This window comes from Felis catus, chromosome X (genome assembly GCF_018350175.1).
Source record: "Felis catus isolate Fca126 chromosome X, F.catus_Fca126_mat1.0, whole genome shotgun sequence".
Lineage (NCBI taxonomy): Eukaryota > Metazoa > Chordata > Mammalia > Carnivora > Felidae > Felis > Felis catus.
The window spans coordinates 82,741,427-82,767,974 of NC_058386.1; the positions used below are offsets into that span (position 1 = coordinate 82,741,427).

General features: G+C 39.4%; 1 protein-coding gene and 1 long non-coding RNA gene across 5 annotated transcripts; both read left to right on the forward strand.

The window, feature by feature from the left end:
* Window positions 1-8,374: 8,374 nt before the first annotated feature.
* BEX3 (brain expressed X-linked 3) lies at window positions 8,375-10,234 on the forward strand. Of its 4 annotated transcripts, none has more exons than XM_011279383.4 (3): window positions 8,375-8,511; window positions 9,165-9,249; window positions 9,673-10,234. In XM_011279383.4, the coding sequence occupies exon 3, from the start codon at window positions 9,685-9,687 to the stop codon at window positions 9,991-9,993; it is 309 nt and encodes a 102-aa protein (XP_011277685.1). In that variant the 5' UTR covers window positions 8,375-8,511; window positions 9,165-9,249; window positions 9,673-9,684; the 3' UTR covers window positions 9,994-10,234. The 4 variants fall into 4 exon arrangements, with proteins under 4 accessions (XP_011277685.1, XP_011277684.1, XP_019679661.1 ...); XM_011279382.4 differs by having other exon boundaries at window positions 8,377-8,511; window positions 9,631-10,234; XM_019824102.3 differs by lacking the exon at window positions 8,375-8,511 and adding an exon at window positions 8,614-8,775 and having other exon boundaries at window positions 9,631-10,234.
* A 6,693-nt stretch (window positions 10,235-16,927) lies between these two features.
* Window positions 16,928-26,415, forward strand: LOC109496560. The gene is made up of 3 exons (XR_002152681.2): window positions 16,928-17,107; window positions 23,540-23,654; window positions 25,125-26,415. It is a non-coding gene; the product is annotated as an uncharacterized LOC109496560 (long non-coding RNA).
* Window positions 26,416-26,548: the final 133 nt, after the last annotated feature.

Here is a 26,548-nt window from a genome sequence, read left to right on the forward strand (position 1 = left end):
TAGGAAATAGGCTATATGAATTTGAATTCCTTCTCTATTATTTCTTATCTGTTGTTTAGCCTTGCTGTCTTGAAATTCCCTTATTTATAAAATGGAGGATAGTATTAGCACCTACCTCATAGGATTTGGGGGAGAATAAAATAATGAATATATATATATATGTATATATATATGTATATATATATATATATATATACACACACACACAACAATGCCTGGCATATATCAACATTTATAGAAGTACTGTTTATTTTCACCACTATGTATATTTGAGAAAACTAGGATAATTCTATACATGCTATTTCTAAACCTAAATTTAAAAGAAAAATAATTAATGATATTTTATTCTACTCCTAAAAAAGGTTACATTTTCCTTGAAGATAATTTAGAAGATAGGAGTAATCAACACCTGACGACCAGCATCAGAAATACACCTTTAATCTCAAAGACGAGGACAACTAAATGGTTGGGGATGAGGGAGGAGTAGAGGCACCAAGTCGCTAGGCATAGGTTTCTAAGTATAAAATATAGTACAAGAAAGATACTGTCATGCTACTAATTCCTGAGTGTCAGATTCATGATGGGAAGTGTAGCCCCTGACTCAGGAGCTAGGGTACGGGTATAAAGGAGGGAGGAGAAAGGGAGGGTAAGAAGAGGTGTGCCTGCATGTGTGTGATAAAGAGAGAGTTTACTCTTTAATTAGAGATATATAAAAAATCAACTACCAACACATAAAAATTACCAGTTTTACTAGTCCTTAAAAAGAATGTCTTGCTTATTCTCATATCTACCTGATTTATTATAGAATATTTGGAAAATGTGGATAATCATAAATTAGAATATTTAAGACTTTGGCTTATCACCCATCACCACAAAAGCCAAAAGCAATTATAAATAAAATATTAGTGTATTTCCTTTGATTTTATATACATTAGGTATAAACCTGTAAGATATGTGATATGTGTGTATGTGATTTTGTGTGTGTGTGTGTGTGTGTGTGTGTAGAAACAAAATAGTATTAGCCAAGAAATCATAGGTGGCTCTATTTCTAGTTCTGCCACTATTTTCTTTGGTAAACCGAGGCAAGCCTCTTAATTTTTCTGTATCTCAGTTTCCCAATTTCTAAAATAGGCTCTTGGATGAAAATAATTCTAAAGTTGTTACAGTTTTGACAATACATAATTTGTGAAAGCTTAGGACTGCTAGTGATACTGTAAATCATACTCTGTAATTCCAAAATTGGGCAAAGGCATAGAAGACATGACTATAAAATCCAATGTTCTATAAGTCTGCTAATCCATTCTTTTGGCCTTACAGTTTATTTCATTCTATTTCCAATCCTTTCTGATGACATTGTACATCAGTACCTAATTGGCACACAGGTGAATAATTGTGGACAAACATCCTAAACTTTTTTTCTTGTAAAAATTAATTTCTTAGAAATCCTTAATACAGGAAAAATATGGGTAGAACAAGGTGTGGGAATTCCATTTTAGGTCCTACACAAAACATATTTTGTACTTAATAATTGTAATCAAACAAGTGTCACTTAACACATTGACTGCCTTGTCTAGCTGGAGAGTAAGAAAGGGATTGTAAGAGCCACATATCAGTAAGGTATGTGATGGTTTTAGAACATGGCTACAGATTATTTGGCATCCCTCCTATCAAAAGTTGGAATCTATAGTCCCTCCTCTTGAATCTGACAAGAGGATTTATGATTGTTTTGACCAGTGGAGTACAGAATTTGATCCTATGTGACTTCCAAGTTTAGGTCATAAAAGGCCATATAGCTTCCACCTTGTTTACAGGGAAGATTTGCTTTAAAAGCCCTGAGATGGCCATGTTGGATAGGCTGTATGTGGAAACTTTGGTTGACAGTCCCACTTGAACCTGCCCTTAAGCCATCTCAGTCTCAGCTGTTCCAGGATCCAGCTGTTTGAGTCATCTACAGCCTTTCAAGTTACCCTCAGCCAAGCCATCCTAGTTGAGGCCACAGACGTCCTAAAGCAGAGTAGTCCCTGATATGTATTTTCTGAACTTCTGACTCACAGATACTGTGAGCATAAACATCAGTTATAGTTTACACCAGTGAATGTTGGGGAAGTTGTTACCTATCAATAGCAAATTGGAAGAGATACGTGTCATGCTGCACATGATAGCCACAGGCACACAATAGTAAAGAAGCCAATGTGTTATTCAAGTCAGCCAAATGGAATTGGGCAAGTGTGAGAAAAGGTGATAAAACAAATGCAGAGTTTTAACTTAGCAGTTCATTTGGTGGGGGGAGGCGGTGGGAATTCATGTAAATTTTTGTATTTCTCGTATCTCATGGGAAAAAAAAAAGAATTTTTTTTCTCCAGTTTAACCAGATTCCTGCTCAGCTGGCTTCACTTACCTGTGACCATATGAGTTACAACCCATGAACCAAAAGCATATACTGGGCACTATGACCTTGCTAGGTGCTAAAATTGTATCATGAGCAGAATTTACATAGGACTATCAACAGTAAGGCAAAGTAAATTCACCTCATGAACATTGATGTATAAGTTTCCTGATACTCCTCTAAGTTCATCCACAAGTCTAGGGGAAAGTAGGAATGATGCTAGCTGAAGTCTGAAACTAGAAGGGTCAAGGGAATTCTCCTGGCCCACACATAGTCCAGTTCAATTAATCAGTTTAGGAAACTATTTGGGACATAACTTATTTTCCACCAGAGTCTTAAACAAGAGGAGTGAGTGGCCATGGGTCTTTGGTGTTTCAAGATATCATCTGCAGTCTCTGAAATAAAAAGAATAATATAACTCAGCTGTCTAATAGATAATGATGTTCTGTATATTTGTTGCTTTCACATTCAGACATCTCAGCCTTAAAGCTTTATTATTTCAGATTAGATCTCTTGAATGGAATACATTACCTATCAAATGTTCCAAATTCTTACAGTAGCACGCTTAAAATTTCATCAGGTCCATTCTCAATTCTTCAAAGTTATTGGCATCAAAGTTATAATGACCATAACTTATAGAGATGTTAGAGTAGGCATAATTTCCCATATATTTAATACTTAGTTTCAATTTAATAAGTGCTTAAATTTATTTATTTAAATAAATTTATTTAAAAAAATTTATTTAAAAATTTTTTTAATGTTTATTTATTTTTGAGAGAGAGAGAGAGAAAGACAGAGCATGAGCTGGGAGGGGAAGAGAATCTGAAGCAGGCTCCAGGCTCTGAGCTGTCAGCACAGAGACTGATGCAGGGCTCAAACTCACAAATCACGAGATCATGACCTGAACCAAAGTAGGACGATTAACCCACTGAGCCATCCAGGCACCCCAATAAGTGCTTAAATTTAGAGAAAATGAGAGAACTACAATAAGATTGCAGCAATGAAGCATCAGGAAGATAGAACTATTCTAGGCTGGAACAGAGATACCCACACCCACAGAGTCCACCAGGTCTCAGACTACCATCTCCCAAGTGTGGAATTCACTCAGGAGAGAACAATAGGATACTAACTACAATCCAACTGGGTGCATTTCCAGCCAAATACATGTGAGCTGTATCATGGCAACATGCAAAAAGATTTCAGCAAAGAGTTTTCTCTGATGGGATACTAATCCAATATCTCCACAATTTGATTAAAGGAAAACTATTTAAGGCAAAATCACACAACAAGGTTTGTTCCCCCCAATAGCTGTCTCAATCGTGCTCTTTCTGTCAAGCCCCTCCCCTCTTTCTACTGGGCAATGGGCTTCTTTAACTACATCTTAATCCTGTTCCCCAACTTCTTAGTCACTTTTACTTACTAAAATAGTCTCAGTTGGACTGTTAAAAATTTGGAGTGTGTGGGTGGCTTGGTTGGTTAAGCGTCCAACTTCGGTTTATGTCACGATCTCATTCTTTGTGAGTTCCAGCCCTGTGTCAGGTTCTCTGCTGACAGCTCAGAGCCTGGAGCCTGCTTCAGATTCTGTCTCCCTCTCTCTTCCCCTCCCCCACTCGCACTCTGTCTCTTGCTGTCTCAAAAATAAACAAACATTAAAAATTTTTTTTAAATTTGGCTCTAAGTATTTTAAAATACCAATCTCAGTTTTAATTCAGAATCCTTCTCATCCTTGTAGGAGATCTATCTATCTATCTATCTATCTATCTATCTATATCTTCTATATCTATCTACAGTTATATCTGTAGATATAGAGATTGATTGATTGATTACAAGTTCTTGACTCCAACGATTATGGAGGCTGTGAAGTCCCACAGTGTGCTGTCTGTAACCTGGAGAGCCAGGAGAGCCAATAGTGTAGTTCAAAGGCCTGAGATCTGGAGAGCTGAGGTGTAGATACCAGTCTGAATTAGAAGTCCTCAGAACCAGGAATACCAAGGGCAGAAGATCAGTGTCACAGCTCAAGCATTCAGATAGAGAACAAATTCAATCTTCCTCTTCCTTTCTGTTCTATTCAGGCTCTCAGTGGATTGGCTGGTCCTCACCCACATTGGGGAGGGCCACCTGCTTTACTCAGTTCACCAGTTCAATTACAAACCTCTTCCAGAAACACCCTCACAGACATGCCCAGAAATAATGTTTAACCAGGTATATGGACATCCTGTGGCTTAGTCATGACACATAAAATTAACCATCACCACCCTCCCTCCTTCCTTGTGTTTACTCAGATGAGTTTGAAGGATGGGGATACAAAGACAACTCTTTATCTGGCTACCTAGTTAGTATGACTGCTGTCCCTATGTGATTAATTATCACTGAGGTTCAAGGTTTTTTTCTTAAGTTTGTTTATTTTGAGAGAGAGAGAGAGAGTACACAGGTGCACAAGCAGTGAGGGATGGGTAGAGAGAGGGAGAGAGACAGAATCCCAAGCAGGCTCTGCACCGTCAGCACAATGAACTGGGGCTTGAACTCACTAACTGTGAGATCATGACCTGAGCCAAAATCAAGAGTCTGACAATTAAGTGACTGAGTCACCCCGGTGCCCCTCAAGTTTAATTTCTATAGAGCCTTATGATGAGGACTCACACCCAAGCAGCTTCCTTAGGTTTTGTTGGCATCTTGGAAGACTGGGACACACCTTGCATGTGACTCCTAGCTGATGACCCTGGAAAGGCATTACTGTGATTCATAGGTCTCTTTGCCCTACTCTGTAACAGTTTATGGTAAGCCTTTATCTAAATAATTCCCCTCCCTAGTTCCAATCCCAGAGCCTGTAGGCATGATAGGATTTATTTCTCATGCCTCTCCAAAATTGAGAAGTTAGGTAGGGGGTCAATCCTAGCTCTTTTTCTACCTGGCAATACCACCACATCATCTTTCCAAAATGTTATTTCCAGTATCCTTGTAGCTTGTAGGTAGCTCAAAATCCCAGTGGTAAAGCAGAGGAATGAGAAATAAACCTTACCATCTTGTAGATATCCCTAAACTTTATGTGCAATTCTTTTGGGATTCCATTCCCTTACCATCTACCATAATCACAGGAGATAAGGAGAGGGGATAGGTTCTTTCCACAAACATTGCACTTCCCAAAATGTGAACCCAGTCTCCTCTTTCCCAGCACAATACTACCTTTCTATTATTTCAGGGTAAGAGCGATAAAACTAGTTCATTCTCCCTCTGTCCTTGAGGGCACATGAGTCTCTAACTAAGACTCTTGTGTCCTTCTAACTCAGCCTTGGGAAATTTTAAATTTTGTTTTCAGCAGGCTGTTAGCTATCTCCAAATTCTAAGACAATTCCAAGGACAAGGAAAGATCTCAATCAACACCTCACAACATGTTAGTAAAGATAACATCATTTCCAGGACATTTTTCACCTATCTTTAAAACATCAGTTCATTATGGGGCGCTGGGTGGATCAGTCGGTTAAGGGTTAAGCGTCTGACTCTTGATTTTGGCTCAGGTCATGATCTCATGGTTTAGGAGTTCGAGCCCTGCATCAGGCTCTGCATTGTCACTGCTTGGGATTCTCTCTCTCTCTCTCCCTCCCTTCCTATCCCTCCCCACCAAAATAAATAAATAAACTTAAAAAAAAGCATTGTTTAAAAAAATTACTTCATTATAACCAATCTCCCATGTAGCTTAATATCTGATCTGGAAAAATACATAAATGTATATTTTCATCTAAGAAAATTTGGTAGTTTCAAACAAAAGGCATTCAAGATGGATCAAAAAGACAACAGCACAGCATTTAGCCACTGAGATAAATAAAAATCCTCTTTTTGAACTTTATTGTCAATAGTTATTTCAAGGAATTCATTCTAGGTAATTCCTAATTTTCATAAAAGCTTTTTTGTATTGCTCTAAATACAGTCCCCTGAATGAAAAACAACTACTTAGCCTCAGTAGTGGATGCATTCAGTCAGCAAATATTCACTAATCACCTACTTTGTACAAGGAACCCTATAAACCATTGGGTATGCAAAGTAGAATAAAGCAAGACATGTTTTGGGCCCTCGTGGATTTTAAAGACAAGTGGATTTAGCTAAGGAAAGAATTATGCTCTGCCTACTCTTCAAATCTTGTTAGAAACTATCTAATAATGGTAAAAAAAAAAAAGCCAAGTTTTATTGAAGATTTATTAGGTTCTGTGTAAGTACTTGATATATGTGATTTACTTCCAACAATCCCTGTTTCACAGAGGAAGCACAGAGACCTTAATAAGTAATTGATCAAAAGTCACACTTCAAGTAAGTAGCAGATATGATTTACCACACAGCTCATGTTTTCAGTCAGCATCGATTCAGCCAATGTCGTTAATAGACCTATCTGTATGAAGAGTTATGAACTGTTAAACAGAATCCAGGAATCACTAGCATTCCTTTAAAAGACATTTTTGGGTGTGATTATGTAATTTAAGCTTTTGGAATTGTTAAAAAGAAAACCACAAGCCACAAATGGCATCACTTAGATTAAGGCCCCAAGTCAGTAAACCAAGAATTAATACCTAACCTAACTGCAGTTTTGACTCCCTAGGAATGTAACCTTTAACCAGTCTGTCAGGAATTTTCTAGTGAGTACCAATAAGGTAATCCATCACATGGACCCTCTTCATCCTCCCAAAGTAAAATCAGGTAATCCACGTACTAAGACCCTTTTGTCTCCAAATGAAGGTGGCTTCAAGTAAAATAATCCTCTTTTCTGTTTAGGACTTCCCCATCCTGCCCTCAAAAACCTTTCTTTTCCTGTAGCCTATTGGAGCCCCCCTCTGTTTGCTAGCTGAGATGCTTCTTAATTATTTAATAAAACCAATTAAATCTTCAAATGTACTTGGTTGAATTTTGTTTTTCAACAAGCTATATATAAAAATATCTCCAAAAGTACATATGTGTAATTGTATATATCTCTAAAACCTCAAACTATGTATGCACTAGGCATATACTCTTCCTTTATTCAATATCCCAACTAGCTTAGCAGGCTAGGAGATTACATAGGAGTTTGGAACCAAAACCAGAGGCAGTAAGCACTTGTCTGACCTGTCTTGTGTCAATGCACATAACTTTTGGTTCCTTTATCACAACTAACACCTACTAAATATTTTTTTTATAATAAATGCAGCTTTCCTAAAGATATCTGCTTTCTAACTGTGATAAAATTTATTTAGTTACTTCAAGGTAGAGAAAGGAACATTTACACTCAAGGTGAGTTTCAGTCTAAAGTTTAGTTGCTTCACATACCCTCTGCTTATTTCTAATATTTTTTGAAACACTTACATCAAAAGGCAGATGGCTTTGGAAGTAGTTTCTGCATATTGTATACTACTGATTATTCTAAGGAGATATTTGTAGGGATGGTTTGGAAAGTTTGTAAAGAAAAGAAAGGAGTTAAAAGGCTTCTTTTCTCCAAAGACTATGGTATCAAAAACGTCACAAATTTACATTAAATGACCAATATCTGACAACTGGACTTCTCCCTAAATATTTACAGATCATTTTGAAAATACCAACTGATGCCACTTTTTTCAAAGTAAAAATTTGAAACAAGGTAGTATGTTTCAAAGCGGATGTTAATGTTGAACGCAGATAAAATATTTTGTGTGATGCAGGTGAATATAATGAATGGGGCTTTTTCATTCTGCACGATGAAGCATTTTTTTTCCAAAACTGAAATCTTACAATTTTTAATTTTTTGTGGTATGCTGACTTTTTACAAATGGAAATAAAGAGAAATTTTCCCGAAGAATTCACTCTTTGCCTCTCTTTCTGACAAGTCCCTTGCTCCCTCCCCACCCCAGCCCACTTTCTAAATTTCCTGGAAAGGTGTGAATTCAGGGGGCGCGATGGCCCCCGGCGGAGTTGCAACTGCTGGGATGCAGGTGGGGGAAGTGGGGGCGTGGTCAGTGAGGGGAAGGGAACAGGCCGAAAGGGCATAAATCCTGGCCAAGTCGGGAGTGGGAAGGGCGAGAGTGTTGCAGACCCGCCAGGGTAACCTGAGAATGGTTGACTCCAACCGCTGGAAGATGAGGCACTAGTGGGCCTTCAGATTGGAGAGGACCAAGCTGAGCGACAGGAAGGTGCGCGCTGGGGCTCTGCGCACAAGCAGACGGAGGGGATTGCGTGTGCGTGTGCACTCGGCGAGGGGTGGGGGCGGGCACTCCCGCCGCACCAGCCGCCGGAGTTGGGGGGGGGGGTAGCTCATAGGTGACGCGGGGCCCTCACGTGACCTGGAGCTGCAGAGCGACGCAGACTTCGGTGCAGTCGTCACTCCCACCTGGGTACCAGCTCCCCGCTGCCCTGCGCCGGACTGGCTGGCACTGGGCCCAAGGAAAGCGGAGCAGGTGAGGGCTCCAGGGCCCGCGCGCTAACGCCAGGGCGACTACAGCAGGCCTACCCCTCAGGGAGGCGTAAAGGATCAGCGCAGCGGGTCCCGGCCAGGTTTCTCCACACCCAGCATTCTTGGGAACATCAGTAGTGGCTCCCTGGGGTGGGGGTGCTGGAGCGGCCGGGAGGGCAGCCAAGCCACTAAGAGTGATGGGAAATCACCTCCGAGTTCGTACAGGAAAATGGTGAACCTCTGAGGCGGGCTGGGGGAGGCTAGGGGTTGGGGCTGGAGATGCGGATGGGGGGGTGGCCAGGCGGTCCGGGACCCTGAAGGGACCAGGTGGTGGCTGGTCGGCGCCAAACGCTTCGCCACAGTCCAGGATCCCTCCACCCCGGCCCTCTGCAGGTCTGAGGGTCTAGGTGTCAAGTGTCGCGGCGGCGCACGCACGGCGAGAATCGGGTGAAAGAGGAGACTGCAAGGATAGGCCCAGGTCGGTGCGGGGGGCAGCGTGGGGGGGCGGGTGCAGAGCCCAGTTTGAGATCCCCTCCCAATTCCCCCATCCCTGTCCCCTGTCCTCCATTTTGGTGCCTGCGGAGCTCGGGGAAAGAATCCTGGGAAAGGAAAAATGGTGGGCTTTAGGGGAGGGAGGGAGAAAGGAGAGAGCTGGAGGGAGAAAGGAGAGAGCTGGAGGGAGAGGCTCGAATTGGAGGCCCCCTAGAGGACGCCTGAAGCTCCTAAGGTGGGGGAAATTAACAAAAACAAAACCAAAACCAAACAAAAAACACCTTTGCTATCAGAGCTCTGAATCCTGCTGGTCAGTACACCAAGCATTCAGTCTCTCTCCTTGCCTTTGTTTTACTTGTGTTCAAAGAAAAACAACCAGGAAAAAAATCTCATGGCAAATATCCACCAGGAAAACCAAGAAATGGAGCAGCCCATGCAGAATGGAGAGGAAGACCGCCCTTTGGGAGGGGGCGAAGGCCACCAACCTGCAGGAAATAATAGACGGGGACAGGCTCGCCGACTTGCTCCTAATTTTCGATGGGCCATACCCAATAGGCAGGTCAATGATGGGATGGGTGGAGATGGAGATGATATGGAAATGTTCATGGAGGAGATGAGAGAAATCAGGAGAAAACTTAGGGAGCTGCAGTTGAGGAATTGTCTGCGTATCCTGATGGGGGAGCTCTCTAATCACCATGACCATCATGATGAATTTTGCCTTATGCCTTGACTCCTGCCATTTTCCATGAGATTAATACTGTGATTCACACTGTTTTCTTCTTGCATTTTCCTGATAACACCTTTACTGATCCGTTTGCTGTGAACCTTACGTAATTTCCATGTGTCAGGTGGGTTCTGTGTTACCAGATTCCAATTGGAAATTGCCTTGGCACCCAGTCTAAGTTTCTGTCAACAGTAGAGTCACCTATTTGCATGGAAAAGTATAAAGTAATAAAGCAATTAAAAAGCAATCTATACATTCATTATTGTCTCATTTAAAAGCATATATATATATATATTATATGACCCCCCCCCCGTACAAAAAAACAGAAATCAGATGTCCCATGGTGTTAATTGGGTCACATTTCTCTGTAGTTGGGTAATATGTGACTTTTTTCCTTTTATTACCTGGAGTTTTAGAAGTGAAAACAGTTTTTCAATGAGTCTGAATGTAGTACAGGTATGTAATACTGGTTCAACAAACCTTAAAGTAAACTCTTAAGTATTTTCCGGTTTTACCTGGAAGTATAAAGCCTCTCTTTATTACAGATGTATTCCTTTAAAGAGTCAGTTTTCTCTTCTGTGGAATGGGGAATAATGCTTGGCTTACAGGGCTTTTGAGTGGAATAGATGAGGTGTGAAACTTGGGCTGCTCCTATGGAACTCGAATTGGTACTTGGGAAGGACTAAAGGGAGTGTTCACCTATGCTCACAAGTCCAGAGGGCAAAAATAGGTGGCTTCCACCTTGTCATTCCTCTGATATTTGCAATACTGCTCCCCTGATCACTGCCATTCCTGTTGGGTATACTTTCCTTCCTGCTGGGTCCTGATTCTGTTTCTGTTGCTGATGTGTGTCCTCAAGGTAACAGAATCCCACTGATTTCTCTCCAGTCCCCAGTGTGCTGCTAATCCCTGCCCTCTTGACTCCTATAAAAGTCTGAAGAATGTCTTTCTCCCCACTTTAAAGTTATATTTATCCAAGTGAGTACGATTCAATGGTTCATGGTCTTTTGTTGGTTCTTAACAAAATAGCCCTTTTTGGTATTATTTTCATGATCTTCTTCCAAGGACTCAGACATGAATAAACTAGGGCCTACCTCAGGAGACATATCTAGATGTCTCACCACAGTGTGTCCAGAATTGTACTGCTTCAAACCTCCAAAACAGATCAAAAGCTTTGTTTTGCCTGTGTTTCTACCCTTCGTGGGGATTTTCTCAAAAGAGAGCCTGGGAAGGCCAACTCAACCACTTTAACAGACTTACCCAGAAGACCTCTAAATCACATTAGGGGGACACATTTTAAACCTAAAACACACTTCCGTTTATATCCCTTCCACCCTGGAAAAATGAAATTGCTTTGTAAATTCTTAAAAACTATATTAAATATTTGGCATAATTTTTATGTGAGTGTATGCCCTTCTTGTGACTAATTTTGTCTTAATCATCTTGGAGCTTAGTTTCTAGTGTAGTGCCTGACATAGTAGATATTCAATTAGTAATCATTTTCATTGGTTAATTAACTATAATGGAGTTATGAACCCAGCTTAATATTGTTCCTGTCCTTAATTAAATGTCCTAAGGCAAGTAACTGTTTATTTGGAAAGTATTTTAATTTCCAAAGGAACATGGCAAGTCTCTAACCCAAAATCTATTTTTTTTTTAGACCTGGAATGTATCAGTGCTTATGTAAACACAGATCCCTTATTTGCATAATTACCTAGGGAAAATGTTAAAAATGGTGACACTTGCATACTCTTCCCACTTTTAACCCCCTTCCCCTTATCATCTCTTGAATCACCTGATCAGGAACTACTGTTGTGACAGTTCCTGAGGTGATTCTGATGCATCTGAGTTATGACAACATAGGCATAATGGTAATTACACCATTTTACAGTATCATCTCAATTACCTTGCTTATTTGATAATACAATAAATATGCCTTTCCAAAATATAGTATTTCTAAAATTAGATTGCATTAAAACATCAATATATATTTATAAACCAATACTGCTTTTTATCTTTCCAAATATCTTATAAAGCTAATGCATTATCATGAATCTATTATTAATAATTATGTAATAATTATTAATTAAATAAGTTAGGCATTATCATTTCTCTGCAAGCCTGTACCCTTTTACACCAATGATTTTGTTTTAATCACCCTGGAGCTCAGTTTCTAGTACAGTACCTGGTACAGTAAATATTCAATAACATAATCATTTATGCTTTTGTTAATTATTAATATTAAATTTCTTAACAACTGTAATTTACCTAAAATAATATGTAGCAACAATTAGTGGGTCTTTGTGGGTGATTTACTTATTTATTTATTTATTTATTTATCTTTTTACCATTTATTTATTATTGAGAGACAGAGACAGAGCATGAGCATGGGAGGAGCGAAGAGAGGAGGAGACAGAATCTGAAGCAGGCTCCAAGCTCTGAGCTGTTAGCACAGAGCTGGATGTGGGCTGAACTCACAAACCGGTAGATCCTGACCTGAGCCAAAGTTGGATGCCTAACCAACTGAGCCACCCAGGCACCCTTGTGGGTGGTTTATTCCTTTACACCCTCACGTTTTAAAAGTTTCTGTGTGGAACATTTAAAAGTGTAATACTTCCATAATTATTTTTGTAATACAAGGTTATTACACATATTTGGGTTATGCAGAAAATATAAGGAAGAATATAAACAAAACCATAAGTTAATTGTCCAAAGAAAATACTTGTATTTTTTTTTTTTTTTACTATTGTATTTAGTCATGATAAAGCCAGGCTCAGCTTCTTAGGAGGAATACTTCCTTTTTCAAAACCCTCCAATGAAACACATTTAGTTTGTTATGTTTATTTTTTTAATCTTCTCTCATCAAAACTAATTGGATCACATTTGAACAACTTTCAATTAGCTTCTGTTTTTTAAAACTGTGAAAATAAGTCTTCATGTTTTCTAAGGTCAATTCTCAGTTGGCAGATTGGGACCATTAAGTGAATACATTTAATAAAACTGAACAGAATTATTTGTTTATGAAACTTAAAAGTCTCATAAGTAGAAAAAGGACTAGATTGCATGAATGAAATGGGCAAAATACCATGTCTGTTTTCTGTCACCTTTCCTGACATCACATATATCATGTAATAAACATGCTGATTTTGATTAGAAATACTCCATTTTAAAATTTTCAAGAAGATTGCGTGTAATGTAGTTGCTATCTCATGTGTGATCAGTTGTAATGCTTTCTAAGTGATATAAATCTACATAAGCAAATATGTATAGGCATCCCTATCAATTCAATTATTTCCTGTTTAGAGATTTACTCTTAGAAGCTGACAGAAAATATTTTTTATTTAGTGAATTTCATATGAAGAGAGAAATCCTCAGATACATGACAATTAAAAATAATCATTTTCGCACAAATGAAAAGAACGTTATTGTGTTTAATTGTAAATTATGCATGCTAAAGTGGCATTTGTTGTTGCTTTGGAACAGAAGAAAAAATGTATTAAGAAAAAAATTTAGAGGGAAGGAGTATGAGTGGGGGAGAAGCAGAGGCAAAGGGAGAGAGATTCTCAAGCAGTCTCCATGCCCAGTGTGGAGCCCCCACGCAGGGGTTAATCTCACAACTGTGAGATCATGACCTGAGCCAAAATCAAGAGTCAGATGCTCAACTGGCTGGGCCACCCAGGCTCCCCCTTAAGAAAAATTTTAATCTTATTTTCAACACCCTGTTTCCTTTACTGAGTTCACATGAGTATAAATTAATTTTAGATTTTTTATGTATTTCTCCTAATTTCATAAGTATTACTTAATTTCCTTTTATATTAAAGTTTGATTTTTAAAAGAGGAAACAAACTAAATGTGTCAAAGACAGTGAAGAACTTTATGAAAACTTGTTGAAAAAACAATAAATTTCAAATTACTTTGGAATTATTTAGCTAGTAATATAAACTTAGTAGCTATTATCATGACAATGCCTCAGTTCATTTTACTCTATTCATTGGTGAAATGGAGATAATTTCCAGGGCTGCTGTGAGAACTAAAAGAGGTAAGGAACACGTAAGCTGTGTTTTAATTGCTTATGTTCATCAGCACATGCAGGATAAAAGGCCTTCAGATTCCCCTCAGTTGTTGGAAGTAGCATACAAACTATGCCACAAGCCAACTTCATTCCTCTACTGTGGTGAACCAACCCCCCCGCCCCACCTGCCACATCACTACAGATTTCTCCGGACACCTAAATGTGCCAGTGTTCCAGTTTGTCTACTACAGAGGTTTGCATGAAGACCTTCTACCTGATTTAGAGCACTAGTTTATGTAGGTACTATTTTGGTGATTCTTGGACTATGTTATGTTTGTATTTTTAGCAAAGAGGCCTTTTTTCCAGTGTTTGTTTGTGGTTTTGTGTGCAGCCAGCCCTCTTTTCTCCATAATATTCAGATATTAGGGGCTGAGTCTTGATTTTTATCTATTCTGATGATTTCTGTCATGTGATTAGAGGGCTTAGACCATTTCCATTTAAAGTAATCATTAATATTGTTGTCCAACAACTTGGTAATCCTCTCTTCATTTTTTCAGTCTTTTTTCCCCTGTGTATTTCATTTTGAATTATTTCTATTGCTATGTCTTCATGTTCACTACTCTTTTCTTCTGTAATGTCTAATATGCCATTAACCCTGTCTAACATGTATTTCATTTCAGACATTGTAATTGTTCTCTCTAGGTGTTCAATTAGGGTATCTCAAATTTTTTATATTCCATGTCTCTACTAAACATGTTCAGTCTTTCCTTCAGCTTCTTGAATGTATGCAATGCAGTTATACTGTTTGTTTTAATGTCCTTCTCTAATTCTACCATCTTTTTCATATCTTGGTCAGTTTTGATTAATTTTTCTCCTCATGGTGGGTTAGATTTTCCTGCTTCTTTGCAGGCCTCATAATTGTTGTTTGGATGCCACACATTGTTAATTTTAACTTTTGAGTGCTAGATATTTTGGGATCCCTGTAAATATATTGGTTTTTATTCTGGGACACAGTTAAGTTACATGTAAACAGTTTGATATTTTAGGTTCTTGATTTTAATCTTTGTAAGGCTGGACCATAGTAGTGTTTAGTTTAGGGTTAATTGTACTCCACTAATGAGGAAAAATCCTCCTGAGTACTCTTTCTGATATCCCATGAATTACGAGGTCTTCAACTCTAGCTATTATTCCTAAACATGTGTAAACTTAAATTGTTCCCTTTAATCCTTTTGTGGTGTTCTTTTCTTGGTTTGGGGTAGTTTCCTCACAAGCATTTAATGATCAGTACTCAGTACTCAGATAATTATTCATATGAGATCAGGTGTGCTCTGGGTGGTATGGCCATAGACTATTCAGATAATTATTCAAAGAGGACCCTCTTCAGGTCATCAAATTCTTTCTCTGTGAGCTCTTTTTTTTTTTTTTTTTTTTTTGGTACTCTTACCTGAAAACTCTAGCTGCCTTGGCCTCCCTAGGTCCTAATTTCTTCTCCTAATCTATGGAATACCCCTGGGCTCTCCCTGGATTCTCACTCCTTGCACTGTGGCCTGAAAACTTTCTTTAGGAAGTAGGCTGGAGCAATCATAAGAATAACCTCATTTCTTCCCAGTCTCTCAGGGATCATAGATCTTGTTGCTCAGTGTCCACTGACTTCAGAATAGTTGGTTCATAGATTTTTATTCAGCTTTTTAGTTATTTCAGATTGGGAGGTAATTCTAGTCTCTGTTACTCTATCCTAGTCAGGAGCAGAATGGTGTATGTTACAGATGTTGTAATCTGATCAAGTAAGTAAAGGTGTATAAATATATATGGGAATGTGCATATACAAATAGAAAAGACATAAAAGAATTCATCACTGATAGATTTTGAAAATGATTGTGTGATTTAAAACGATTTTTTTGTTATTTACTTCGATGTCTGTTATTTTAAATTTTTTTACACTTCCATCTTATTGCCACTAAAACAATTCTGAATATATATGTCATCATGTTAATGCAGAGTATGCAGAAAATAATGGTAATAATAACAATACTCATAACATACTTTTAGTGTGCACCATATTCCAGAGTGTTCTAAGCTGTTTATAGATGCTAATCACTTTATTCCCCCAAAGAACCTGTGAGGGCTATACCACTAATGTCCCCACTTTATATAGGAGGGAATTAAGGCACATGGAGATGAAGCAAATTCCCTGATTGTACATTTAGTAAGTTGCAAAACCTGGAGATAGCCAAAACTCTTGGGCTCTAGAATCAGTGCTCTCAGCCTCTTAACAAAACAAGTAATAAATCCATTAAAATTTTCATTGGAACAACTGGAGGCAGTAACCTATGTTCTGAAGTATAATTTAAAAATTATGTGTTTTTTCTAGATATTTTAGTAGTGGCAAATCCCAAACCCATTGTTTCTCCTAAAAGGAAATATTTTCTCTCAAATAAATAAAACTGAGCATAATAGACAAAATCAGGCAATTGATGTTGGAAACCAAAAAGGAAAGAAGCGAAGGAAAAAAAATGTAGTCTCTGATATTAAGGACTTGAGAGGTCATCATAGTAAATCCATCTGTTATGAAAAAGTTGAAATTAGGAGGGAGCAGAAACTCTGAAGAAGAAGTAAAAACACAGAGAAAAGCTATCCAGTAGAAAATTAACACACCTCTCAGTAATGGGAGAAGATAGGCATTTGCTGTATGAATGCATATTTTATGGGAAAGAAAAAAGACAAGCGGATTCCCTTCAATGTTTTTGATCCATACACATTTTCAAAATGAATAGGTATTATGTGGTAAATAATGTCTCCTAACTTGTTTTAAAAATAATGACTGGATTTATTTTCCTCTTTATTTATTTAAACTTTTTTTTAAATGTACTTATTTATATTCAGGTGGAGGAAGAGAGAGAGAGAGGGAGAGAATGAGAATCCCACGTTCAATGCAGGGCTCAACCTCACGAGAACCTGAGATCATGACCTGAGCGGAAATCAAGACTCAGATGCTTAACCTCAGACGCTTAACCGACTGTGTCACCCAGGAACCCAGATTTATTTTCCTCTTAAGACAAACTTGAATATCTATTGGAGAAATATATACAGCAGAGGAATCCTTTACATGTTAGCAAATGATGTTTTATTTTATTAGTTTTATAAGATGTTCTTTGGGGCACATTCCTTTGCAAGTTCCTGTGGGAGTTATTTAAAAGATAACAAAATGTAGGTTTGGGGGATTTTCTACATAGGCAATCATCTCATCTGCAAATAGGGACAGTTTTCTTTCTTCCTCTATTTCTTCTTTTCCAATTTGTATGCCTTTCATTTCATGTTCTTGCCTTCCTGCAATGGCTAGACCTTCCAACACTATGTTGAATAAGAGTTAAGAGAGCAGACATTGTCTTGCTCCCTATCTTAGAGAGACAGACAGCATTCAGTCTTTTACCATTGAGTATAGTCTTATCTGTAAGTGTCATGAGGCTACTTATGAAATGCTAAGAGGCTTGGTTGTGTTGACTTCACCAGGCTATAGCCCCAAAGGAGTTCAAGTTAAGCTAAGGGAAAGTAGAGGCAACCAGAGAAATCATCCCATGTCCTCAAGTTGTACACCCAGGACTAAAGAAGACTGTCACATTCTCTGTCCACTAGGGAATATCCTAAGGATTGCAGTTTGTGTCTGGGGGTTATATGGCCTGGGTATGAGTCCCAGCCTTGCCACTTAAAATTAGCTGGTGTTGTGAACAAACCCCTGCAGCCTCCATTTACTCTTTGGTAAAGTAGGCATAAAAGTGGTACCTACCTCATAGGTTTGTGGTGAGGATTAGATGATGCAAGAAGAGCATTTAACACAATCTTTGTCACACAGTATAAATAATTTTACTCTATTACTTACTTTTTACTATAAAAGTTACTTACAAAACCTGTACAAAATGAGAAACTTTTAGGAAGATCATGACAAAAATACGCAGAGGCAGAGACAAAGAAATTTGCTGTACCTTTATGTTTTCTGCTCTTATGTAAAATGGCATGGAGATTCATGGTTCTATGAGCAAAGCCAGAATACCAAAAGGTGACGGTAATGAAATATATAATCTTCTCCCTTGTAGCATGTTCTTTGTTCTTTTCTTCTGAGAGCTGGAGATAACAACTGAGTTTGAGAATCTTTCATCTTAGAGAGGCTGCATCTCCTTGAATTAAGTTGTCCGAAGTTGTTTCCAAATATGAAAGACCATGCGTGATGCTAATGTGATGAGGAGCAGAAGAGAGAATTAGTTGCAACATGAAACAATGATAGGGAATCATATCTGACCAACCACCCATTGTGATGGACGGGTCTTTCAAAGAGAGTGCTCTCTTCACTTTGCCAACATCAGAGAGTTCATCATTTTGTGTTGAAGAGGAGCCTCCCCACAGCCACAAGCCCTCCAGGTTGTTGTCTCCTTTCACTCAGTCTAAATTCACAGTGATGGGTGACTTGGGCCAGAGGTTTAAAGAGAGTCTAACTAGAAGAGTTCAATGTCTGTTGGCCTGGCAGTGTGGCAGCTCATTACCTGCTTATAGTGTTCACTCTGAAACCTCCATTATTACCCTAGCATTCAGGCCTAGTCTAAGAGTCCGGGCTTACAGTTAAGTCTTGGGTGGAGGAGATACTGTTAGTTTTCCTAGGATATTTGTTCACTGGATGATTTTTATTTATTATTTTTGAGAGAGAGAGACAGAGCGTGAATGGGGGAGGGGCAGTGAGAGGGGGAGACACAGAATCCGAAGCAGGATCCAGGCTCTGAGCTGTCAGCACAGAGACCAAAGGGGGAGAGGGCCTCAAACTCAGGAACCGTGAGATCATGACCTGAGCCTAAATCAAATGCTTAACCAACTGAGCCACCCAGGCACCCCAATGTTCCTAATTTTGCAATGAGAAATGAGTTGTGATTCTTTTCTGCCAGCACATCAGGAGGGAAGAGAAGTACTGCAGCTTTCATCAAAAGTGTCTAGCCACTGGGGTGGCTCAGTTGGTTTGAGCATTCAGCTTCAGCTCAGGTCATGATCTGGCAGTTTGTGAGTTCAAGCCCCACATCAGGCTTGCTGCTGTCCACGTAGAGCCTGCTTCAGATCCTCTGTCCCTTTCTCTCTATCCCTCCTCTGCTCATGCTCTCTCAAAAACAAATAAGTATTAAAAAAAGTGTCCAGCCACTGCTTTTACCACATGTGTATCTCATTATGGGCTTTTACCACAAATTCTTACACTCGATTTGGGCAGATTATGCTGGCCAGATGTGTGTGTGGGTTCCTCTTGCCCCAGGATCTTCCAGGAGAGACTTCATCCAAGGGCCCTCTTTCCATCCTCTTCCCCAACTATTCATAGGGAGCAAGGAGTAATTTCTCAGAAGCCCTTTGCCCATCCCTCAATAAGGACAACTCCCCTCACTTTTCCAGGAGTCCTTAAATTAATTCTTTTAGGATCTTAAAGGCCTTAAATTAATTCTTTCAGAAAAAAAAACAATCTACCCCACGAATCACCTTACTCTATGACTAACTCTTTCCATGTCTCAAACTGCTGGACTGAACAGAACTTGTGATTTCCACTTCTTTCCCAGAAACAGCCTTCTCCCAAAGGTGGATTCTTCCACCTCCCTGCTCTTCTGGATTGTCTCACCAGATTCAGAACAATGCTCATCAGGAAGCACCCAATGTCTACCTGTGGTCCAGTGGGGATGGTGCAGTCACTTTCTGACTTGGGGCCTTAACCACTTTCCCTTCTAGCCTTAGTAGGCCAGTGAATACAGAAGCTGATTGGTACACTGGAAAGGAAAAGGAAGAGGGACTCATATTTTCTGAGGGTGGATCTGCTGAGAATCAGGAATCTGGCAGAGATTTACACCACTGGCAGTGGAGGAGACAAGAGACTGTGAACTACAGGTGTGAATATATTTGAGGGGCAGCATAATGTGGAGAATATGGAGAAAAGAAGAAAAATACATGCATGTTTCTATTTTGACTGTGAGTCCATGTCATTTCTATGTGGTAGAATGAGTGCTCTGATGGGGTTGGGGGAAGGGAATAAGACAATTACAACATTTTCATTCAATTGAGTCATGTACACCATACATGGAATCCAGGGTAAGGAAATGAAGTCACCACCCACTCCATCCCAGTGTTTTCTTAGTCCCTTATCTTACCCTCTTGTTTTAAATAAGAGTGTTTCCTTTGAGCTCCTGAATGGGCAAGATCAAAGCCTAATACTGTGTTAGACAGGACACTGGAGCAAGAAAGACAGATCTCCAGGGTTCCCGATGCCAGACTCAAAATAGTAACTCTGTGATGTTTACCTCTCAAGGATCAGTCTCCTCACCCCTCTTAGCCTCTCTTGAAAATAGATAGTTGTGTCATGTGTGCACTTCATTGCTATGTGGTAGAGTGATGACCTGGCAAATGGAAACAGATGGGGACTGAGAGCTTGTGTTTCCTGATTTAGCATTCGGGTTGTCAGGCACCTCCCATCTTTCTGTGACCCTCTCAGGGCACCCCATATTCCTGACTGTTGTTTACATATCTCTATTATCTCAAAGCATGGGGACAAAAGGATAGGAAAGGGGACAAAGAGAGGGAACCCTGGAAAACCCACTGTTTTCTACTTTATTCCCCTGGAGGAACTGGGGAAAAGGAAGAAAATAATAACCCTGTTTTTTCTCGTTCCACGTGGTCATGTTCCCTTCCTTTTCCCTGTAGATAGCTTCAGAGGAGCACTTGTCCATTGAATACTTGAAAGATGAGGTACTACATAGTATCAAAAGTTATTTCTGTGGGGACGCCTGGTGGCCCAGTTGGTTAAGCATTGAACTCTTGGTTTCGGCTTAGGTCATGGTCTCCTGGTTTGTGAGTTTGAGCCCTGTGTCATGCTCTGTGCTGATGGTGCAGAGTCTGCTTGGGACTCTATCTTCCTCTCTCTGCCCCTCCCCCTGCTTGCTCTCTACCTCTCTCTCAAAAATAAATAAACATTTTTTTTAAATTTTTTTCAACGTTTATTTATTTTTGGGACAGAGAGAGACAGAGCATGAACGGGGGAGGGGCAGAGAGAGAGGGAGACACAGAATCGGAAACAGGCTCCAGGCTCTGAGCCATCAGCCCAGAGCCCGACGCGGGGCTCGAACTAACGGACCGCGAGATCGTGACCTGGCTGAAGTCGGACGCTTAACCGACTGCGCCACCCAGGCGCCCCAAATAAACATTTTTAAAAAAAACAATAAGCAAACAAAAAAGCTATTTCTATGTCTTTTGGACAGGACCCTGCAGTACCAGTCAGATCTTCTTGGGTCCTGGTGGCAGACTGCATTTGATTACTCTGGGATGACCTTATATTAGTGACCTCACTCTATGTGGCCTTTCCTGTCAGAGGCCTTTTCTTCCACCCAGCTAGACTGGATGTATTTTGGCCATAGAATAAAGCCATCTCCATCCAGAAAAACACTGAGTTTCTAGAAGGGAAATACATTTCCATGTAAGTCCAAGGAATAATTTTAAGTGTCATGCTTCAGGCTCACTAGTATTCTTCTTTCAATCACTATAATTCAGTTAAACAAAAGTTCACTGAGTTCCAGGCTTTGTGTGGGCTCTAGAGATATTTGTTGTTACATAGTAGGATACCTTCATGGTGAGTACCAGTGGACTTTGATACCACACAGTCCTGGGTAGGGTTCTGCCTCTGCTACCTACTAGCCTTGTAACACTTGACAGCTTTCTTAACCTCTCCGTACCTTGAATTTCTGGTACATAAATGATGATAAAAACCTTAAAGGGCTCTTGTGAAAATCAAATATGTCAATTTCATTGAAGTACTTAGTATGGTATCTGGCATAGAAATGCAAGCTACAATGGACCTTCACTCTTTTTATTCAGCCATCTTGATGTTGAAACTACTCTGGTTCTGGCTATACCTGGTGGTAGTGTAATCAGTGTCAACATGTTCTACCATTTCAAATGTATTCCTTAACAGCCTAAATGTCCATCAACTGATGAATGGATAAAGAAATTGTGGTTTATATACACAGTGGAATACACATGGCAATGAGAAAGAATGAAATATGGCCTTTTGTAGCAACATGGATGGAAATGGAGAGTGTTATGCTAAGTGAAATAAGTCATACAGAGAAAGACAGATACTATATGTTTTCACTCTTATGTGGATCCTCAGGAACTTAACAGAAGACCATGGGGGAGGGGAAGGAAAAAAAATAGGTTAGAGATGGAGGGAGTCAAAACATAAGAGACTCTTAAAAACTGAGAACAAACTGAGGGTTGTTGGGGGGGTGGGAGAGAGGGGTGGGTGGGTGATGGGTATTGAGGAGGGCACCTGTTGGGATGAGCACTGGGTGTTGTATGGAAACCAATTTGATAATAAATTTCATATTAAAAAAATAAACTTAAAAAACAGCAACAACAAAAAACAAATGCATTCCTTTTATGAAGGGAAGCAAAACCTAAGCATTAATAAGCTGTGTTGAAAATGCAGATTTTGATAAAGTTTATAAGAATGACTCTATTTCAGTTTGTAGAACTGATATAAAGATGGAAAAAGAATTGATGGCTCTAAATTCTATAAGCCAATTGCATTTATTTAACAAATATTTATGGGACATCTATTGCATGCCAGGTGCCAGAAGCCCACAAAACATATATTCATCTGAGAACTTTCTCCTAGACTCCAGACCTATGTATTCAACTGCCTGTCAGAAATGTATATCTAGAGCAGTGGTTTTCAAATGGTGGTGATTTTGCTTCCCACATCAGGAGACATGTAGAAATGTCTGGAGACATTTTTGGTAGTCACAACTGGGAGTACTACTAAAATCTTGTGGGTAGTGGCTAAACACCCCACAATGCATAGAATAACTTTCATAACAAAGAGTCACAATGTTAGTAGTGCTGAGTTTGAGAAAACCTGTCCTAGAGTAAAGTAAATGTCAATACCCATCCTATATGTATAGATTTATGGTAGGACCCAACTTTGGAGTCCAACAACCCTGGATTAGAATAACCATGCTGCCTGTTACCAGGCATATGACCTTGCAAAATGTATTTAACCCCTATGACCCTTAGTAGAGCATGTGCTAGAGGAGGAATGAGCTATAACAGGAATAATGACACCTAACTTTAGAACAGCTGTAAGGAGTTAGAGAAACAGCATGTAACATTCCTAACACAATATCTAACAAGTAACAGGACATTGAAGTGTTAGTTTCCTTTCCAACCCCACTCCTTAGCTTTTGCTTCTGACATGACTTTAACCTAAACTACATAATCTTAAACAGCATAAATGTGCCCTAAAGAGCTTCTGAAAATGTGATGAAGGAAATTAAATTCACACAGACCCAAATTGTGTGTAAGAGTCAATGCCACCTCTGTGTTGTAGAATTGTTTGGTGGAGGTGGGACAGGGGAAAACTTGTTATCTCATTTTAATAAAATCAATGTACCTTTACTGACCTCTTCGGGGTCCTTTTGGAGAGTTAACATCAGGGGTGCCCACTAACTGGGTATCTGCATTCATCTTGTCACTCAGTAAAGACAAATTCCCAGAGAAGCACAAAGAATGATGATGGGTCCTCTGAAGAATGCAATGGAGCAAAAGGAAGGAACTGTTTGTCCCCAACTGACTGTTTTCTGCATGATGTTGGGTAAGATGTGTACTTTCTCTTGACTACTGACTCAGTTTTAGAGCATGAGATTTGAATTGGTCATCCAGAAGGCCAAATTTGTGTATAAGCTATTTAATTTCCATTCCCAAGCATTCCTGTTATTTAAATTCTCACATTCTAGTGTTACTGGAAAATGAGGTGAATTAAACTAAACTTGTAAATAATCTGTGGCATTTCTGAGGCAGAGGGAAAAAAAGTACTGGTGGAGCCCTTCAGTGGTTCTTAACACTTCTTCTTGGAAGGGGCATATTCAATTTCCTCTTATATTTCAGTGGCCACATCCAGTCACATGGCCAAGCCTGATGTCAATGGAATGGGATCAGTGGCCCTGGGAGGGACATCAGGGACCAGCTAATCCTTGTGACCCCATAGCTATACTTCTTACCCTAAAGAGAAGAATTTAATCACCCTCAGCTTCCTCAACAAGAGAGGTTGTTGAGTACATACACATGAGGGCACAATACTGGGGAAGTGTAAATCTAATATTTTCTAAATGGGAAGCTGCTGGTTATATTGTGGGAGGGCAAGGGATAGAACCTCATCCAATCCTGTTACTTATCTGGAGAGGTAACTTAAACTCTATGAGTCTGAACTTGGTTATCTGTGATGTGGAACCCATGATATCTTTCTCACAATGCTGTCTTGAGGAACAAATGAGAAAACCTGTCAAATACATATGAGCTGTAGTAGGACTTCAACACATATTATTCTTGGCCCACCTTCCTCCTTCCTCCCAGAGAGGAGATGATGTTGGCCTAATCAAAGAACATTATTGGCATAGAGAGCATCTGGAAAGGTAGTAGCAAGAGCTGAAATATGTCCCCATAATGTATTTGCTTTGATGTCAGTTCTGAGTTTATGGGATGAGTTTCCAGTGGAAGTTGGGGAGAAAAATATCACTACACCATTTCCTGTTAAAGCATATGCTTTCCTGTCCCTTTAGTTTTTCATCCAGTTTGATACTGGAGGAAGTTCCCATTGATCCTCAGGCAGAAGAGACAGTACACAACAAAATAACATGGATACCAGATGGAAAACTGGAATCAGGACAAAGACACATCCCCAACTATAGAACGTTGGATAAATCACTCCCCTTGTGCTGACCTCAGCCCTAACACAATGATGCTCTATAACAGTGGCCTGAGATTTGGGTCAGAAAATTCAGTTTAAACATGGATATCATTAGTTGAAGGTTGAGAGATTTTTTTGTTTTGTTTTGTTTTGTTTTTGGTCTGAAACTACATGTGCTAGGCAGAATTCTAAGACAATCTCCAATGATCTTCATCCTTGGATAATTCTCTCCCCCTTTGAGTGTAGGTGGAACCAATGAATATGAAGAGATACCACTTCTGTAATTATGTTATACGATAAAATGGATAGTATCTACGTGGGCCTCACCTAATCAAACAAGTTATTTAAAATCATGGAATTTTCTTTGACTGTTTACAGAAGAGGAAGTGAGAGACTCAAGGCACAAGAAAAATTAACTTCACTATTGCTGGGTCAAAGATGGATGAGTCCACGTGGCAAGAAATTAGAGTAGGATCGAAGAGCACCTCTAGGATCTGAGAGCACCCCTAGCTGACAGCCATCAAGGAAATTGGGACTGTAGTCCAACACTCACGAGGAACAAGAATAATCTTGGAAGCAGATTTGCCCCAGAATCTCCAAAGACCTCAATCCAACCTACATGGACACCTTGATTCCAGCCTTGTGAACTCCTGAGGAGAGAACATGATCATGCTGTGCTAGACTTCTGACCTACAGGCTTATGAGCTAATACATGGGTATAGCTTTCAGCCATGAAGTTTGGGTGTAGATGGTAACTAGAGAAAATGCATTACCATGATAACAGTTTTTATAGTGCATGGTGGGGTTGAAGGTTATGAATATATTCACACTAGCATTTCGATGTACTTTCTACATTTCTAAATGGATTATGGGTTACTTGCTAATTAGAAATAAAGCCCTTAGAATTTATTCATGTAAAATATGTTATATTTCAGACTTTTAAAAAGTTATAGTAAATACTACAATAGGCAAACATGTATATAACCAAAGTTATGAAGTAAAACATTACAGAAAGTAGATGCCTCCGTGTTACTCTGAATGCGTTACCCCTAGAGAGACCCACTATCTAGGGATGTGAATATATCCCTAAACAAAACACATGGCTGCTTTATGTATTTTTAGTTCTAATTATGTAAGTAATATATTTATATATTTATTATTGAAAATTTTCTCTCTGAAAATAGGTTTTCTAAGATTTCTCTAATGAAGTGACCTTGGGACTGGTCATATTTTTAGGCATGCTGCTATAAGCATACTTGCACTTGTGCCCAGGACTCTGCAGTACAGACTTAAGAATGTAGCAACTGACAGGACCTCATGACTTTTTCTTTTTTTAAAAAAATGTTTATTTATTTTAAGAGAGAGAGAGAGAGAGAGAAAGAGTGCAAAAGTGAGGGAGGGGTAAAGAGAGAAGGAGAGAGAGGATCCCAAGCAAGCTCTGCACTGCAACAGAGCTGAACATGGGGCTTGATATCATGAGCCATGAGATCATGATCTGAGCTGAAATCATGAGTCAGACGCTTAACTGACTGAGCCACCCAGGTGCCTCACCTTATCTCCTTTTGTCATAGATATTGCCAAATGTCTCTGTAAAGAGGTTGTAACAATGTGTCCTCCCCCAGCAGTGTATGGAAGCAGTGTGTAGAATAAATACAAAGCCAATGACCAAGTTTTCTTTTGAAACTTAATAATTATTTCAATATATATTCTGAAGCATAAAGTTAACATAAAGCTGAACATTTAGAAATGGACAGGTGAAATGTACCATTTATAGAGAAATAGAGAAAAAGTGTCATCAACAT